Source organism: Halichoeres trimaculatus, unplaced genomic scaffold (genome assembly GCF_033239565.1).
Source record: "Halichoeres trimaculatus isolate MK-OKI-2021-1 unplaced genomic scaffold, fHalTri1.1 fHalTri1_scaffold_14, whole genome shotgun sequence".
NCBI classification, from domain to species: domain Eukaryota; kingdom Metazoa; phylum Chordata; class Actinopteri; order Labriformes; family Labridae; genus Halichoeres; species Halichoeres trimaculatus.
The window spans coordinates 32,692,441-32,712,085 of NW_027437192.1; the positions used below are offsets into that span (position 1 = coordinate 32,692,441).

A 19,645-nucleotide genomic window follows, 5' to 3' on the forward strand; every position below is an offset into this window, starting at 1 on the left:
CCTAATATTGAAATCAAAAAAACAAAGCAGTCATCAGACAAGACAAGAGACGTTAACGTGAATATTTGAGAGAGATGTTGAAGAATAGATTGCACTGCACCACCGAGCACAAATGATCTCCTTTAAAAAAGAAAACAAAAAAGAATATCATTGTTGATATTCACGTCACGAAGCTCGGTTTGTTTGTCCAAAGCTTTCTGGAGACCAACAGCAGATGAAGAGGAATTAACGTAGCTTCACTTTAACTCCAGCTGATACAACCACACCACTCAGACCTCGTCTTTGGCGCTAAATCTTACAGACTACATGTTCCACTTTGTTCCTGTTTTTTATTTTCTAATCTGAGCATCTTGAAGGCAAACAATAACACCAAACCTCCTTGGAGATGCTCCTCTCTGAACCTGAGCTAATGAAGACAGACAGAATCTAATGAACAGAGGAGGGAAGCCGCTTTGTGAGCTGATGTGCAGTAATCTAACAGATTTACAGCCTCATCTCAAACAGGATGATGACTGTGTGTGTGGTAATAATACAGCGAGTGATAACACGAGGCTTCAAATGACAGGGCTTTATGGGTAACTGTTTGTGCCCTCCAGAGAGTTTACATGACATTTATTACGGTTACATCAACCTTCGTCTCAGGGCTCTGGTTCCTTCAATGGGAGCAAAAAGATCTGACAGCGGAGGAGAAGAAATGCATTCATTTTTTTACAGGCTGAGACGAACCAAACACCTTCCTGTTCTTTTATTATGGTGAAATCTAGTGACTTCACAAAAATTATTTTTGGGGCAACAAATTATCACAGATTTCCACTGTTTGAAGTTTAAAGTTTTGAGCATGTTCAGGAGAGTCGTGTATGTACTTTTCATATTTTCAATCCTTGTACTTTTTAAAGTATTAAGCATTTTCAAGAAAATCTGGCCCATTGAAATGAATGGAAATGATGTGTCATCATGGAAACCACACAGCTGATGATGTCATAAGGGGTTCTAAGGTTATAAATAGAACTGGTGCAGTTAGGGTTTTTCATACTTTACTGTTCCTCCACAGCATACTAGAATTTTTCAGGTGGGATTTTTGTTTTTGATTTTTCCCTTCTTCCATTGACACAGGAAACATGAGGTGGAGAATACAGGGGGAGACCATTTGCCAAAGCCCATGGCCAGGAGTTCAACCAGCAACTCTGTGGTGAAGACTTTGTACTTGTGTTTCTAAAATTAGCTTATTTTTGGAGTCTATGTGAGAGCTACCTGTTTGGTGTTAACTGCAGCGACACCTGTGGCCAGAATTGGTCGTGTTTTTGTTTGTTTGTTTGTTTTTTTTCAGGATGAAGACTCTGTTTCCCATGAGCACCTACTGTCATAAAGACTTGACTGTTACAAAGGCATGCATTTGTGTTGGACAGCAGATATTTTTAACACTACTTTCCACTACTTTTAAGTTAACTTTTCCCAGAATGCAAAGTGACGAGGTAATGTGTTTACTTGGCATTAGGGTAGCACTATTGTTTGAAAGGTGACAACAATCAAACTTTGTAAACTCAGTTTGTAGTTTGGTGTCCAGAAAGTGGGCAGACTATCTGTTTGGACTAATGGCTGCATCTCTGGTCCATCTCCGTCCTGTAACGGAACTGGATCAGATCGATTTCCATTCAAGTCAATGGATCAACTCACACTGGATCCGTTCTGTTGCAGTCAGTCTGCAGTACTTTGCAGCTAATATGCAACCATCCTATTTTTGCCGGGTGCCAGAGCTGTGAGTGTCCAATCAGCAAAGAGCAGATCAGGTTGGACAGGAATTCGTGCAAGGAAACTACCTAAAAATACCCAGTTACTTTCGAAATTAAACAAACCGTGTCAGATTGCAAACCAGATTGTATTTATCTACAACAACAACAGACATAATGAGTGGAGCCAGTCATTTCCATCACTGAACTCCACTTTCAGATTTTGCCACAATTTTCAGGAACAGAGGCTCTCCTGAATGAACACGTAACACAAAGTTAAGATTGGATAAGATGGCTAGTTTCTGTCTTGAGGCATAAACAAAGAAGCAGTACAATCATTGAGTTTTCATTAGGTGTATGTCATACCTCCATCCACTGGGTGACACTGTGACACAGGACAGTTGTATTTTTATCATCGATACCTCTCTCATCACACCTCTGAGCCTCACCCGGTCATGTTGTTAGTATGTGAGAGCGTTATTTTGTACATCTGCAACAACAGGCTCTAGCAAACAAAACAACACATCCCATATCTGAGACAGTACATGGGCAACTGTACGCCAGCGGATCACAAAAGCAAGTGTGAGTGAGGGTAATAATACTCAGTGCTCCGGTGTGAGGGTCAGCTCTGAAACGTTTACAAACTGAAACTAGACCGAGGCATCTCCTGTTACACACGTGATACAAATACAAAAACACATGGAACACGCCAAAACACGCAGAGAAGTGTCCCCATGTACACAGCTTTCACTCACACGCTGCACTCTGACTCTCACACGCTCACACACAGACTCACACACACACACACACACACACACAGTGGATGTGTCATTTTATGAAACTGTATCTAAGCTAGTGGAACATGTACATTTACATATCTTACTGGTTTATATTCATAAATATGATTACAGTCCTATCGTAATATACACGTAGATCCCTCGTTACGTTTTCAGGCGCATCCTTTCGCCTTAAGGAGGGAGCATCGTCACAAGCAGGGGGAGAGGGAACAAGGTAATCTGTGAGGATGTCAGGAAGTTATTGAAATTATATTTTAGCATTAAAAATCTGCTGTAGTGTCCTCGTAGGAGGCAGGATTACTTAGATTGTTGTTATGCTAAATATTTACACATTTAACAGAGCAGAGTTACAGATGTAAAAGTGCTGATTTCAGCCTCTTATCTCACATTTATAGTCGACATGTTTGTTTAAACATGCTTGTTTACAGACCATGAATGTGATTTCGGTGTAAAATATGAGCACTATTGTTCTCTCTACATCAGACTTTTTATAAATTAACACACAAAAACACAGAGGCTTCCCACTCAACCTTTCCCTTTTTTTTCCCCGATTGATTTTAGATCTGAGCTGAGTTCAGCAAAGTTCCTCTACCTCCACCCGCTATCAAAGCGCTTCCTCTCTGACATTTAGGGTGGAGGAAGAGAAAAAGCAGGAGAGGGGAAGAAGAGGAGGGACAGATGTGAAGCTACAGTGAATCACAGAGGCAGTGGTGGCCTTTCAGAGAAGAATCTTTTCTGTCATTCGGCCTGTAATTACCGCCCTGATTATCTACACCACCACGCGTGGGTCCAGTAGCTCCTTCCTACGCTGATCATAACATCCTGGATGTTTTCTGTTTCTGCGCATGTTCATATAACACACAGAGCGTGTCAGACTATCAGTGCACTTCCCAGTCTCAGTGTTTGTTTGGTAACTGAGGAATGTTCACATTGTCATGGGTTTCAGTCACGCTCCATCTTTAGGACCGCAGCGCCATCTTTGGATAAATCTAGGATTGAAGCCTCATGGCTTTCACACCAGCACGACTCTTCAACTGCACAACTCCACATTGCACCTCATATATTTTGTGTTTTTAATTTTTTCAATTCGTTAATTTTCCTTTATTTTTTATATTTCCTATGTTTTATATTTTCACTTTTTTTATAGCGTGTACAGCAGTGGTCCCCAAACTATGGCCCGGGGGCCGGATACAGCCCGCCTCCACATTTTGCCCGGCCCCCTGAACAATACCAGAGGCAAATTTTGATTTTTTTTTTTTTTCAGTCTGGTCACGAGTTCGAGACTTACACATGTCTAGAATGTAACTTTCTATTCCACCCTTCTGCAGTTTGTGCCCTATCTGAAACCCCTCCCTTGAAAAAAAAATAAAATCCTGTTATACATTCATACTGTTAGTGAAATGTTTTGTACTGGTAGGTGTTGTATCACTTAGTTCGTTTTCTTAGCCTGCTTTTTTTCTGGTTTTCACAGTGAAGTTAATGAGAGAGAGCTGCAAACAGTGGTGTCTACAAGAAAGTTCATATTTCATGTGCTTTTTTTCTGTGAAAATCCTGAAAGGGGCTTTTTAATTATTTATTTCATGCTAGGAATCAGTATTTAGATCGATATCATCCACGGTCCCTCTCTTTAAACCGACGAGAGCCTTGTGTCATGTAAGAGTACCAATGGTAAATCCCTGATTGTTTACATTACCAAGGTGCTCCACAGTGGAACTGGAGGGTAGGATTATAAGGTTTGTGGGTATCTCTTTATATTAAGATCCTGTAATAAGCATTAATAAGACCTTTGTAAGTACTTATAAGATGCTTATTGACATTATTATTCGTTTATAAGACTATATAACTGCTTAATAAGTGTTTAATACGGTCATTGTAAGGGTTAAGCCCCACAGGTTAGGTTTAGGCATGGGGCCCTGAATGGTTAGGTTGAGGGGAAGGGCTGGGGTAGGGCTCATGAGACACAAAAGCAGAAGACAAAAAACAAAGAGGGTTAGGGTTAGGTTTATAGATTGAGTTGTCTTGTAGTAACTATTACAATGACCTTATTAAACACTTATTGAGCAGTTATATCGTCTTATAAACAAATAATGTGAATAAGTATCTTATAAGTACTTACAAAGGTCTTATTAATATCATTACAGGACCTTAATATAAAGCGTTACCAGTTTGGGGGATGTTAAGGGTTAGGGTGTTACCCTGTATGCAGCTATGACAGAAGATAAGGACAGTAAGGATTATCAGCATGAAATAACAATGTTGTTCTTAAGTGCACAAAGACTGTAACTTTAGAAACCTGTAGAGATGCTCCACCACTGATAAACTTACATTTAGTTTTGAGACTTTACTCTCAGATTCCCCTTTTCCCCTCTTAAGTGGCTGTTATACTCTATTGCTATGTGCTCAATGACGTTTGGTCCCATGTCGGTCCTAAAGATGGCGCCATGAGCGCTGTGTGATGTCACTTGAAACCCATGAACACCAACAGTGATACTGATGCTGTAATAAATATGAAAACTATTTTTCCTCACAGTTTCCCCTCAATATCTATTCATTTTAAATCTATTATTACTTTCTATTCTATTGCATGTAATCCAAAACAAAAGCAGAGTATAAAATAATCCTTGCATTAGGATAGCACGTTATAAGTGTTCTCTGTAAAAATTTGCAGATTCTAAATTATGATGCACAAAGTATAACCAGCTTAAGAAACTATCTCCAGTTTCTCTCATAATAATTATTCCTTTATGTTAAATTACATGGATTAAATGAAGTTGATTGTCAAATGTCATTTCCAGGCCTGACTCTTTATCTGCCTGGTTTAAACAGATGAATTAATGTGAGGACAGCCATGACAATAATGTGTTCACTGCCTGGGGTACACGCTGTAAAGGACAAATCTTTCCTCAGCTTCATGTCATCTCTTTATATGTAAAGAAATGTAATTGTGAGGATTAAATGTTGGTTTATCTGCATGTGGAGGAAAGGCCGTAGGTGCAGCCTGAAGTCCATGAGCAGCCCATCAGTATGCCTGAGCACGCTGCTGGAGGCAGCCGTCTGAGACATTCATCACCTGCCTCCCTCACACTCTGGACACAACGAGTTGTAATCTGTCGGAAACGCTATCTTCAAGTGTCTGTGGAGAGACTAACAGATGTGAGTGCACACTTCCAACACATGCAGGAGGCTCAGTTTGATCTCGGTTCACAGGGGATGGCTGCAATACTCCTCTTTAATATCTCTGGATGGAGTGTTAAGAGTCAACTCTTTGTTTTTGATGCCATTCCTTTTTGTCAGGCCATCCCGTGGTGAATGAAACCACGCCACTGTGTGTGGTATCCTGGTTTGGTTACAGTCAGGGTCATGTATCAGTGACAATTTATCTGTTCTGGTTTTGATTCTGTAACTTATCTGCTCTTGGTTTGGCTTTCATGCTTTTTTGGACAGTAAAAAATGAATATCACATGAAGGAAAGTACGCCTGGCCTTCATTTTGGAAACATAAACTCAGAAGAAAATCAGTTCCCTCACCTCTAATGTGAGCAGAGTTCCTGCTCCTCAGGGACTCCTTGTAGGACTGAGGAGTGGAGGAGAGCTCTCTGAACTCGTATCTAACAGATTAAGATTTGAAATACTTTGTAAAGAGGATTTATTTACTCCAGTATGAATGTGAAAAACAGAAGCTGTGGCCTTTTTATGAACAGGTGTCTGCAGCAGATTGAAGACAAAGCGTGTTGGAGTGAATGTCATAACACACGCTTCGTCTCTCACTGTGTCACAACCATTTGGAACAAAGTGTAGCTAAACTTTAGAGCGGCTGTTGCAGACGCCATGATCATTTTGTTGCATCTTTATTGACATGCTGCATCACATGTGACTGATCCAGTTCTCAATGACCGACACTAAGCCCCGTTTCCACCAAGTGGTCTGGTTTGGATCAGTACAGTTTGTGTTTCCACAGCCACCCTTCCTGACAGATGGGGTGTAAGCCAGATGCAGCTAGCTGCGTCAGCTACGGCACAGCAGCACGACACAGTGTACCCTGCAAACAAATCCAACAACCAAAAGTTGGTCCTTATACTGCTGCTGTACAGGAAGTGACCATTCCAAGTGGCCAATCAACAGACTGCAGTGTTTCTAGCTCCACCTTCTGGGGTTCTGGCTCCCTAACAAAAGGGTACCGAAAACAGGAGCGGTACAGATCAGTATTTTGGGGATCTGACCTGGTTTTAGTCAAAGGAAACACCACAAATGCGTGTCATACTAAGACAAGTTGAGGTGAATGGCTTGGTGGAAACAGGGCTTTAGTGACAGCAGAGTTGAACATCACCTGTAGAGTTGGGACGTCCTCTCTATCTTTATCTTTATCAGAAGGGGTCAGAAGTCTGACTGTTTCTAGCCAGCTGCTGTGAGACACTCATGAACTGTTTCTGCTAGTTTGTAAGGTTAACCAAGTGATCAAGATTTATCGTTTTAAGAACTAGATCCTGAATCTAAAAGTCTCCAATCTGACTCCCTGTCCTGTAAATATGTCTCCTGTATTCACCAAAGGAGCTGAACAACGTCCCCTGCTCAGTGACCCTCAGACTGGATTTGTAGAGTGACTTACAGTAGAGGACAAAGCGCTGCAGGACTGTACCTCACAGTGGGACAGCCTGCAGAAAAGAATGGCATCATCCCTGGGTCCACTGTGTTCCTATCCTGCTTCTTCCCAGTGATTAGAAACCTCCTCCCCCTCCTCTTCCTCCCCAGACTGCACCCTCCCTTTCAGCATCGGCCCCTCTTTACCTCCCTTTCTTCAGTCCCACTCCCCCCCTCCCTCCTCCGGTCTCTCTACCTCCTCTCCCTCCTCCTACTTCTGCATGTCACACTGCAGCAGTAGGACGATGGAGGGGTCGGACTTGGCGGCCTCTTTAAACTCTTCCAGGGTGATCTCATCATTGTGGTCTTTGTCCATCTTTGAGAAGATCTTGTCCACGCGCTGCTGCGGGGTCAGCCCGTCCTCGTTCATGCGCATCATGATGACTGTTCCCACCATCTTGTAGATGGCCTGAGGTGGGAAGAGGGGAGAAAGAGTTACTACAAAGGTTCTCTGTCCTCTCAGCTCACCTTCACCATGAGGAACAAGCACCCTACCTCGATGATTTCTAACATCTCCATGCGAGTGATCTTCCCGTCTCCATCCAGATCATACATGTTGAAGGCCCAGTTGAGTTTCTGCTCGAAGCTGCCCCTGGAGGTGATGGACAGGGCACAGATGAACTCTCTGAAGTCGATCGTCCCATCGCCGTTCTTATCGAACGTCCGAAACGCGTGCTGGGCGAATTTGGAAGCATCACCATACGGGAAAAACTGAGAGTGAAAAATAAGAAACAAGAAGATAAAAATAGAGCTTACTCTTCTTTCACAGACAATAACACACAGGATCAAGTCTGTGGTGATAGACCCACTTGAAAATAAACCTGTACAATAAGAAAATGTGTTTTTTAGCTACCTGGATGATACATTGTTCCTAATGAGAAGAGACTGAGTGTTAGGAGACTGAGTGAATAGTTTCAGAGCCTCACAGTAATGGAGTTTAATGTTTGCGTGTGTGGATACACATTTCAGAATTTGGCAGATCTTTGTTTTCATTCATCTTGTTTGGGTCCTATTACTTGTGAGTTTACTTCTCATGCTCTTTGGGACAGTTTTTCAAAAGTAATCTGATCCATTTTTTGGTTATAGGATTGGATTTTGAAAATGGGTTGTTTAAAAGGAAACGAAGGATTTTAAAAATCATCTTAGATCATGTAATCTAATCCCAATTTTAATCAGAATAACTTCAATCCAAAAAAACAGGATTATCCTGATCCCAACGGGGGCAGGATTTCAAGGTGGATTTCAGGAAGGAAAAGTAGAAAAACTATAAAATTGTTCAAATATACAACATTTTTATCACTTAGTGTATGTACTTTTGTTTATGTTTAACACTTGACCTGGTTAACTGTTACAGTGACAAAGTAGATGAAGTAGACAGAGGCTACCAATGAAGCCTTTGAGTAAAGGAAGAATAAAACAAAAATGTTTTTTTTCCCCATGAAAATGTCCCCCAAACAGATTTCAATAACAAACAAAATAGACTATTCAATTATTCTGTCATTTATCTCGGTATGTTAGCGTCAAAGAAACAATCATCAGAGATGAACTTGTCAAAGTCATTTTAACAAGTGCATTTGCACCAGTCAGTCCCTCACTTTAACACAGTGACGCATAGTATAATGTGTTATTTTTTTCTCTGAACATTTTTTATCTCGTAAATTATTGGACATTCAGCCATTTTTTAATCTGAGAAGTTTTCCAAATACCCAGGATGTATTTGGTAATGTGTGTTTAAACATGCTGTGAGGAGGATCTGTTTTAACTGGACTGCCTCGCCACCTTCTGGCCCCGAGTCTCACACACACTGTCATAAAAGACTTTGTGTTTGTTTTGGATTTAAATGGAGATCAAATTGAAAGAAATTTTCTTTTTTAAAACAACTTTTTACTGGATACAACGCCCCAAGGTAAGGTATCTATCAGTACAGTTACATAGATCTATGGTTTGAAACTTGACATCAAGCGGAGGTTGTAGCAGCCGGCTACATGTCTCACGTATCTCTTGGCTAACATGTCAGTTTGTATGTAGTTTAGTAGCTATTAATATTTAGCTCAGCTGACAGCCCAGTGCTGTAAGACATGTCTGTAATGTGTAACGTTAGTGAATCCTGGTTCTGTCCTGCCAGTCATCTACCAATCAGAGCTAACGTAACCTCACTCTTCATTTTATTGATAGACTCTAAAGTTTGAACAGACCACTGCAGAATAACTGCTGACTGTGGGTTGGTATGAACATTAGCACAAACAGTTTAGCTCATGTGTTAGCCTTTAGCTTGTGCTCTATCTCTCTCCTGTTTATCTTTCTTCTGCTCTTCTGTCCTTTTTCTGTCTGACAGTTAGGCTCCAGTGTCCACCATCACTGCAAAATTAATCACAGGAATTGTTTTCAGCAGAGAAAAACACAGATCTCTCTTCTCCAGGAGAACTTGGCTGATGAGGGTAGGGCATCCAGGTCCTAGAGTGGCCAGCTCAATCCCTTATTTAGTTTTGTTCAGTTTGAAACACATTCTCTGTCATTTATTGACTTTGATATCGTCAATGTTGAGAACTGACATAATGAAACCATCAGGATTTGTTGGTTTTTCATGCTAACAATAAACATAAAATATCATGTCTTGTTTGTGATTTCACCAAATATGGTTCGTGATAATATTTGAGATTGTGTAAAATTTCAAGGGTGTCTGAAAACTTTTTGTCCTACAATGTAGATCATTATACCAGGTCAGACCTGGTTTAAAAGTCCAGTGAGTGTCAGACCCATTCAAACTCTCCTGCTGCACATGCTGAGGTTTGATAGCCACTTATTGTAGTGGACCCTCAACATGACTCGGGGGAACTGTGTGGGGCAGGGATCTCAAACTCATACCATGGATGGCCAAGAGGCTGCCAAGGGTTTCCAACCAAGAACTTCACCAGCTGGTTACACTGATTAGTCCCTGCTCTCTGCTTGAAGGTGAGGTAATCAGTAAAATCAGCTGGTGGAGTTCTTGGTTGGAACGAAAACATGCAGCCTCTTGGCCCTCCATGGCAGGAGTTTGACATCCCTAGTGTAGGGGCATATTTTGGAATGCCTGTTAGGTCTGTGATAAAAGCGTTCGGCAATCATTCACATCACATTTCAGTAAAGATACAAACTGCTTGGCAGAAAACACATTTTCTGGATTTTTCTTTACAGGAAAGCCCTGTTTCCACCAAAGGGTCCTTTTTGGATCAGTACAGCTTGGTACGGGTTGGATCGGCAAGGCATAGTCCTGATTGCCTTTCCACAACCAACTCTGCCCTTCTTGGTTGGCTCGTGTAAGCCAGATACTGATAGCTGCGTCAGCTACGTAATAGCGTGACAGTGTACCCCACTAATGAATCAAACAAAGAAGAAAAACGTGAACACGGTAAACAAAGAGCAACGATGGAAGACATCCAGCAATTTGTCTTCGTTGTGATTGGCATGTGGCTCTTTGTTACAAAGGACAATCAAGCTTTGTGTCAGAGAAGGTATGTATGTCTGGCACCCCAATAGAAGGGTACTAAAAAGTGGGACGGTACAGGTCAGTAATTTGGGGACCTGTCCTTTTTTAGTCAAAGGAAACGCCACAAGATGCCTGCTGTACCAAGACAAACCTAACAGACCCACTTGATGGGAACAAGGCTTAAGGGTTAAATTAAACCCGTACTGCCTGAATCCATTAACAGTTATAAATATAGATTGTTTTATGTTTTTTTTGCATTCTAACAGATGTTAAATTAAGTGGAGATTGTAAATTTGAGTATCGTACATACAATTGTTATAACTAAGTTATAATATGTCGACGTGAGAATTTCATCCCCTGACCAATATATCGTGACATAGTGGATCTGATATGATCTTTGGAATGTGTAGAATATGAATCAATATATAATAATGAGATACCGAGGTCATTTCAGCTGTATCAAGACCTGACAGGGTATTTCACAAATTTGCGACAACAGGCATCAAGGGATTAAGCAGCTGGAGTTGAAGCTGTTGGCTGAAAGAAACATTCACTGAAGTGAAAACACTTTATGAAACAATGTTTTATGAGACTGTGGTCCCAGTGCATCCACTGTCTTCTTCTGCTTGGTTTGCTGAGCCAGGTTAGTTTACCGTCTGTTATTCCACACCAATTACAGATGAAGTTCAAAACAGGTCTAAAAATATCTTCACCCTCTGTGACAGTATGAGATGGTTGGCCTCTCACTCTCACCGTACCGTTTAGGAATCTTACATTAAAGCTGTGAGGGGCCCACACAGTTGCTGGCACTATGAGGGTCAGCTCTGAAAGTACGGCCCAGAAACCAGGATGATCAGTAGTTCTGGCAGACAACCTCATGTAAAATACAAGTTTTTGTCAGCATGTGTCTAACTTTCTCTGCAGTGTGTGAAGAAGCAGCCAAAACATGTTGTTCCTGGTTTGTAACAGCAGTAAGTGAACAGCTGCTGTAGCTCCCCATCCTTTGATTTCTCTCTGTGCCTCTCATCTGCCCCTCACCTTAACATAGAGCTGCTGAAACTCCTCCAGATTGAGAATCCCAGAGGGACAGTCTTTGAGGAAGCCTTTGTACCACTGCTTCAGCTCTGCCTCATTGAATTCGGTGTTCTTGGTAAGGTCATCCAGGACCTCCGGAGCCAGTTTGCTGTTGTGTTTCCCCATGATGTTGTAGCTCTCTGGGGGGAGAAGGAGGGAGAGAAAGGGTTAATGCCATTGGAGGAGTTGCTAGACAAACAACAGCAACAACAGAAGTAATTCCCTGGTGTTGTTGGAGCAGCACAGGTCTCTGAGGAGGGAGGCAAACAAAGGATTACCTGCAGGGAGACACCTGCAGAAGCAAGCTGCAGAGTCTAATCAGACTTTAAGATTGAAATGTGCAACATGACACAGACACGCACACAGACACAGACACACACACACACACACAGACACACACACACACACACACACACACACACACACACACACACACACACACACACACACACACACTACAGCAGTGTTTCACCTAGTTTAACCTGTTATTATGGTTTTATTTAGCAGATACTTTATTCTTTATGAAAAAACCCTTTGACCATGAAACACCAGTTGTCTCTGGATTCACAAAGCATATCCAACTTTAAGCCTGGTTCTGCTCTTGGTTTTGTTTTGTTTTGTTTTGTTTTTTGACATGCTATCTCAGTGTGGAAGGAGTGAAGGAGTCTTTTTAAAAGGATGTATGAAAATCCAGAAACAGAAAAGCTGCAGGTCTCGACATGATCTTGCCTCCAATTGCTCTTCCTACAGCGTGTAGCTGTTCTACATCTGGAAAGTATTCACTGCACTTCACTTGTTATGTTATAGCCTCATTCCAAAATGGATTAACATCCCATAATGACCCCCATAATGACCCTCTCTACAGCACCTCTCAGCTCCATCAGGTTGGATGAGGAGTGTTGGTGCTCAGACATTTTCAGACTCTCCAGAGATGTTTGATTCAGTTCTGGGCTCTGGCTGGGCCCCTCAAGGACCTTCATAGAGTCATACTGAAGCCCCTCTTTTGATATCTTAGCTGTGGTCTTAGGGTTGATGTCCTGATGAAAGATGAACCGTGGCCCCAGTCTGAGGTCCAAACTTCTCTGCAGCAGGTTTTCATCCAGGATGTCTCTGTACATTTCATATATGCTTCACAGTAGAAGCAGACCGATATATCTGGCCGATATTTGGACATTTGTCTCTATCGGCCATCGGCCGTATTTTCTTTTAAAAAGCCGATTTTTGATCTGTTGTATAAAATGACGCAATTTTTGATCAGGCACAAAAAAGATGAGCACCTCAAACTTGTGGAACCAGTTGGATACATTACATACTTTTGTTCAAATTATATTAATAAGTTTAAATTTCTTTTTTGACATTTTAAGAAGAGTGTGAATGTTTACTACTGCTTGTTACATTGTGTGTTTACTAAGACAAAACATTTCATTGTTTTGAAAGCTGAATAAATGTTCAGAGGACTGGACACGACTTGTTGTAATAGATTTCTTTTAGTTTCTCAGAAATTGCTGCGTTTCACAAAAATGTGACAAATATATATTTATTTCACAATCGGCCTGAATATTAAATTGGAAAAATCGGCTATGCATATCGGCATCGGCTGCCCAAATTTGGAAAGCATCGGCATCGGCATCGGCCCCCAAAAAACACATATCGGTCGACCTGTACTTTACAGCATTGCAAGCTTGCAATGCTGTGTTCATGTCCATCATGGAATATCACCTGCACTTTTGGTCCCTATTAAAGTTTTTAGTTCGTTACACATCCTTAATTTTCAGAGAACTTATGTGTGTCTGAATCATGGTCGATGATTTGCCCTGGAATTTGTATAATTCACACAGGATTAAGAACACAGACATCCTCCACAGTTATTTAAACTGATCCCTTGCAAACAGGGTTGAAGCCCATGCTGCAAATGCATTTTACAGTAGCCAAAAGTCACTTTTGGGAACAGTTATTGCCACTCCTGGGCTTTTCGAAACAAACTGACGCCCATGCCCGGTGCTATAGGAAGGATAGTTTACATTAAAGAAAAAAAAATTGTCAGCCCAAACTTGGAAAGAAAATCAGTTTTTAAATTTCTGAATAAAACTAGTTTTCCTAAGTAAACAGTGGTGGAATAAACAGTGTACCCGATGCTCTACGTTTGCCGTTGCTTGTAGCTGACATTTACCTACTGCCAAATGTAACTAAGCTTCGTAACAACACAAGCCACCTTCTGATTGGTCTGTTGAGATGGATTGTGCTTCCTTTACTTATAACACGTTTGGAATCACCACATAACAATCCTCCCCTCTATCCTCCCTATAGCTGCTGTATGATAAACATCAACACGAATCGGCTTCAAAAACCGGCGCAAAATCACTGTGAAGATGCAGAAATATAGTTGGACCATAGACTGTATATAGAGTAGACAGCATGGCTCCACCTTTGAACAGTTTTGAAGTCAAAATACCCCCGTCACAGGGGCCGCCATTGGCAGCCAGAGTCTGTGCATTAAAGACTACCAGGGATTCTGAGAGAATCTAAGTGGTACCTGGTGACAAAGGTTAAAATATATATTTTTTTCTGTTACGAGTCTTATCTCTTCTTGTCCCTCCTTCCTGACGTATATCAATATTCCCAATTAAAAAAAAAAAAGAACAACAGCTGTCAGTCATCATTAAACATGATGTAGACCCTTTTTTAACCTCTAATAACTACTGAAAAAAACATTTCAGAAAAAAAAGAGGACTGGAACACAAGGCAGCCCAATAATACCTTCATATCACCACAGCATACAGGGGAGAGAAACATTTCTACCAGGTGTTTTTATTTTTTAAAGTTTGACCACAGCCCATCTGGAATAATTGAGGAGACGGATTTTTTGACCAACACTGCAGCCAGCCACCAGGGGGAGCAGTTTTCGTGGAGACCCCACTTCAAGCCAAGATGACGTCTTTTTTTTTTTTTTACAGTCTATGAGCTGGACCATAAACACATAGTCTGAAAACCATAAAGAACACACTACCTTCAGGTGTTTTGGGGGGTGTACTGCAGAGCGGTTGTATCAGTAAAGAAGTCTATGATGCTAGCGACCGTCATGGCCAGTGAAGTGTCGAGTCAACTCAACCTAGATGATTCCTTCCAAGTGTCTGCATTACTCTGTAATACCACTCTAAACAATAAGAGGGTGCTGTCTGTGTCTGGTCCAGCTATGTTTTCTGCTTTTTACTATTGGTTTTCAGCATATTATGTCATAGATGTGGTGCTCATGATTGGGGAGTAGGGTTTAAGGTATTGACCTGGCTTAAGACCCTATAAAAGCTTTTTAAATGTCTTTCTATCAATACCATCCAAGGCATATGAAGACATTACAGTTATTACAGTTGTGACGTTCCCTGCTGCGCCGAGCCCTGTGGGTTCCACTTCTGTGATTCTGTGTCTTACTGTCAGGTAACCTAGCACTCCACCAAAGGTCTCAGTGCCATAGACATCAGTTAAAGGGGAGACAGGGGGGATGTGCGACCCCCCACCCCACTTCCACAAACCGTTTGTCAAAAGTTATTTTATCCCCACCACACACACATTGTTCATTTATAAGTCATTGTAATCGCAATTATCTTCGGTAGTACAGAAAATTCTCATGTATCAGATATCCAGAAAAGTGCACTTTTTTGTTGCAAAAGTAAAACAGTTTACCTGTTAACTCTCTCTGGTTCATTTATTTTGTCTGAACAGGACCTGCTGCAGATTTGCCACGGTGTCAAACCGCAGCAACACAGTGGCACCTTCTGGCAAGGAGGACTAACAGGACGTTAGATATTTGCTTTGAGTCTCGGCTGCCTGTATCAGCATGCTTTATAAGTACAGATACCTTGAAAAAAGCCTGATATCAGTCCAATAATGATACCAGCACTCACCTATCTCTTCTAACGTCCATATGTGAGACTATATATAGCCTGTTTATCCATGATATAGGGGTACAAAGCAGGTCTCCCTCCATCCTACGTCCATGCGAAGTGCTGTTAAAACCTTATTGTGAAATGACCAACCCTTTCTTGATTATTTTTCAGCAGAAGATGATCAGAAAAAGGTGCCGTAAAATATCACCTGTGAGAAAAATTTCAGTGATATAGTTTCATATAGGAATTGTCAGTAGGGATGGGTACCTTTCACGTTTGAAACGAAATGGTACCAATGCTCGGTACCTGGCAAGCGGTCCCAGTACTCAACAGTACCAATTTTCGATCTTTTTTTGTGTTGGTTTTTTGTATTTTATATGGTAAAAATAAAAATCAATTTGTGTAATAACAAAGTTTAAAATCTTTTCAATTTAACATATTTATTCTTCACAGTACAACCTTGCAATGCTGTGTTCATGTCCAGCATGGAAAATCACCTAGTCTTCCACTCCCTCACAGTCACAAGGATGCATTTAGGGAACCTTAACATGGTACCTTCTGATTTTATGTGAATGGGTACTCAATACTTTTGACAGAATTCGGTTGGTCCCTATAAAAGTTTTTAGTTCAATACCCATCCCTTATTGTCAAAAAACCTGTGTGTCTGAAACATGGTTGGTGATTTGCCCTGGAATTTTTGCAATTCACACAGGATTAAAAACACAGACATCCTCCACAGTTATTTAGACTGATTCCTTGCAAACAGGGTTGAAGCTCATGCTGCAAATGCATTTTACAGTAGCCAAAAGTCACTTTTGATAACAGTTATTGCCACCCCTCAACATTTCAGAGCAAACTGACACCCTTTTCCAGTTCTATAGGAAGGATAGTTTACATTTAAAAAAAATTGTGAACCCAAACTTGGAAAAATTTCAAGATTCTAGAAACTAGTTTTACTCAGTAAATAAGGAGGAACCTTTATCTCTGTTTTAAGAATAAGCACAACTTTCAATGACTTTCACACAGACAGTCACAGCTGCACTCGTAAAACAAGTCCATGCTATAAAAGTGTGTGTAGTTGTCATAAAGACTTGTGTCCTTCTTCCATTATCACCCTGTTGGAGAATAACTCCTGGTAGCATCGCTGCTCCCCAGGCTGTAAAACAGTCCATTAACCTGGCTCCTCACACACACATTTTCATGTCCAAGGACCGCCGAACGGTCTGCATGACGCCATCCCTGAGTCACAGTCCCGTCTCACCTCTCCTGCACTTTGTTTCCTTGACAGAACTGACGCAGCTGAGAACAGCGGCCACAAATCCTCGACATAATTGCAGCGGGAGTGTGAGTACGGTTTATAAATGCAGAAAAATCACTTTGCTCTGGAACAAACTGAGTCATGCCCAAAGATGCCACAAAGCTGCAAGCCACTGCAAAGTGCTGCTGATCTATTTGGGGTTTTTGAAGTGAAGCAGGCATCCATCAGGCACACTGAGCCTAACAAGGTTAATTGTTGTGGATGGATGCAGACAGATGTTCAGGGCGCCGGTGTTAAGCTGCAACAAATACGAGGGCTGTGGTGTGAAGTCGCTTGAGAGGAACCATCATTCACTTTGGGTTTCCGTTTAATGAATGCAGCTCTGTTGGACTGGTGTGACCCTGGTTAGAGGTCTGAGCTCCTCCTCAATCATTGACAGTTTCTCCTCAGCACGTCTGTAAATCACTGACTGCATCAACAGCACCATCATACAAAACACAGTTTGTTTTTACTCCACCACACACACACCACACTTTACACACCAACACCCAATCTCACACCACAGAACTGTAATGTGCTCATCCTCTGACTGAGGAAGATGAGATTTATCCCTCTGTTAAGGGAGTAAATGTAGCGAATAATGGAGTCTCCCATGGAGGCCAGCGAGAGGCGTGACCAGCCAGGCGAGCAAACACACTGCAAACTTATCCCATCTGAAGGAAGCACCATAAACACCGCTCACGCCAAGAAAATCTAGAAACCTGCACACGCTTTCATAGAGAAATGATGGCGGGGTGTTAAAGAACGATGAATTATGAACTGATCAGATTTCCAATCATTTAAAGTGGACATATCATGCTTGTTTCTCCTTTTCACTATGCCAGACTAGGATGCCTGTAAAGCATTTCTGCCCTCAGTACAAGTCATTTAGTTCCTTCATTTCCCCACAATAGCGTTCTCAATATCCTCATTTTAGGCCATTCTAATCTCGTTGAAACGCTCCGTTTCCAGAATGACCTCCAGTAACCTCGCAACATCACAGCCCTTTGTGCTCTGATTGGTCAGTTCTATCAGAGGGGCGGAGGGGGTAGAGCCAGGGGGCGGTTTTTGCAGCATGGCAGTATTTACAAAATCGCCACATTGAATGGAGCAGACCGAGCGAGTTTGCTGTTTGCCAAAACTTCACCGTAAGGCATTGATAGCACTAATAAAATGGCAGAGTGTAGGATACGTCCTTTTGTATTGGACCCCGAGTCAGACCCGGACGGTTCTGCAGCTCAGGAGGAAGAAAATCCACCTGGACACAGATCATCTCAAGACACTTCAGTGTGGTGAGTCAAACTGGTACTGTAACATGTATAGTTAATACGTTTATACTCGGCTCTTGGTGGGTGTATCCCTCGGTGGTGGTTGTGAGACTAACTGACATCACAGAGGAGGAGCTGCTTTATCAGATTACTCCAATAAAAAGAAAGGATCCTCGTGTCGTCACGACGGTCAAAATCTCGCGGCCAACTGGCAATGACCTATTTTTAGAGGCATCAAATCTCATTCTAGGAAAATTCAGGGAGTGAAAGGTCTTGTTTTCAAATGTATTATATTATATGTCAGTATTAAATCAGGGATCAGCACGATATGTCCCCTTTAAGAGAGGACAAGTCGTGGATTTCCCATCCCTGGCTGTACCCTGTAAAGAACTGGATCCACAGCTAACACGACTCCACACAGCATGATTAAACATTCAGCAGCATAAAAGCCGTCATTCCTGTAATCTAAACAGGTCTTAATCAGATCCTTTAGTATTTGCCAGCTCATCCTACTCCACAGGAACCTGTGCAGGAGTATTCCTTGGAGGTTATTTGGGGACAATCCTGGCTGATTCATTTTGTGTACCTTTGAGAGGAAGACATGTCAGACCCTGAGGAATCACTGAGCTGTTTATGATTAACCCTTGATCTCCAGATGTACAAGCGCACTTTGAATGACCTTTATTCCTGGACGCTTTGTGAGAGCCCAGGAACACAAAGAGTGTGGAGCAATTGGTAAAAAGGAAAGCACAAAAAATGTCCAAAAATGCCAGGAAAAAGATCCCCCCAGGTTATAAACATCCACTGATGTTTCTGCGTTTCAATTACACATGCTGCACCAAACCTAAATATGGTAATATAAAAAGGGTAATGTCTCTAATTTGGATTAAAAGTTTTTATGCTTTCATTAGGTGGTTGTTTGATGTTTCAAAAGTGCAATGGAAAAATAAATAACAATGCACCTCCCTCCCCTCCTCGACCACCATCCTTTCCCAGAAGTCTCTGGTGCGTGTCCACGTCTACACATACGGTGGGTCTGTTACGATAATCAATAAATCAATTAACCGAACAATAAATAAAAACGTCCTCAGTAAGTTTGCCAGCCTCGATAAACTGACACGTGCATGCATGTTTGTTTTCCTCCTCTCTTTCGACCAAAAAGGCTGAATGAGAAGATGGTTCACTACGTCTATCTTTCCTAACATGTGGGTGCACAGGTTCTATAGCAGATTAAGCAGATTTATAGCGGAGTGAACATCTGTCAAAAATGCGATCTTTGGGGTGAAGACAGGGCTGCTCCGCGTACACACAGAGAGAGCTGAAGCGAGCGTCCTGAGGAGTAAGGAGGAAACACACACTAATATGAGTGATGGCACCAAAGATACGGTTCTTAAGCCGCCTGTCACAGTCCCAGTGTGGGAATATTTTGTTTTTTATCAGAATGAACAAAGTGTGAGCTCATGAACACCAACGAGCTGATATGTTGCATTTGTTTGAA

At 41.7% G+C, this 19,645-nt stretch overlaps 1 protein-coding gene across 1 annotated transcript in view; it reads right to left on the minus strand.

Moving 5' to 3' along the window:
• Positions 1–871: 871 nt before the first annotated feature.
• LOC141802868 (hippocalcin-like protein 4) overlaps positions 872–19,645 on the minus strand; it is a 40,684-nt gene continuing 21,910 nt past the window's right edge. Inside the window, exons 2-4 of the mRNA XM_074686643.1 lie at positions 11,666–11,841; positions 7,657–7,872; positions 872–7,570 (exon numbers count right to left, since the gene is read on the minus strand). Coding sequence (XP_074542744.1) covers positions 7,373–7,570; positions 7,657–7,872; positions 11,666–11,827 — 576 coding nt within the window. The 5' untranslated portion in view covers positions 11,828–11,841 and the 3' untranslated portion in view covers positions 872–7,372. The remainder of the gene's footprint in view (positions 7,571–7,656; positions 7,873–11,665; positions 11,842–19,645) is intronic.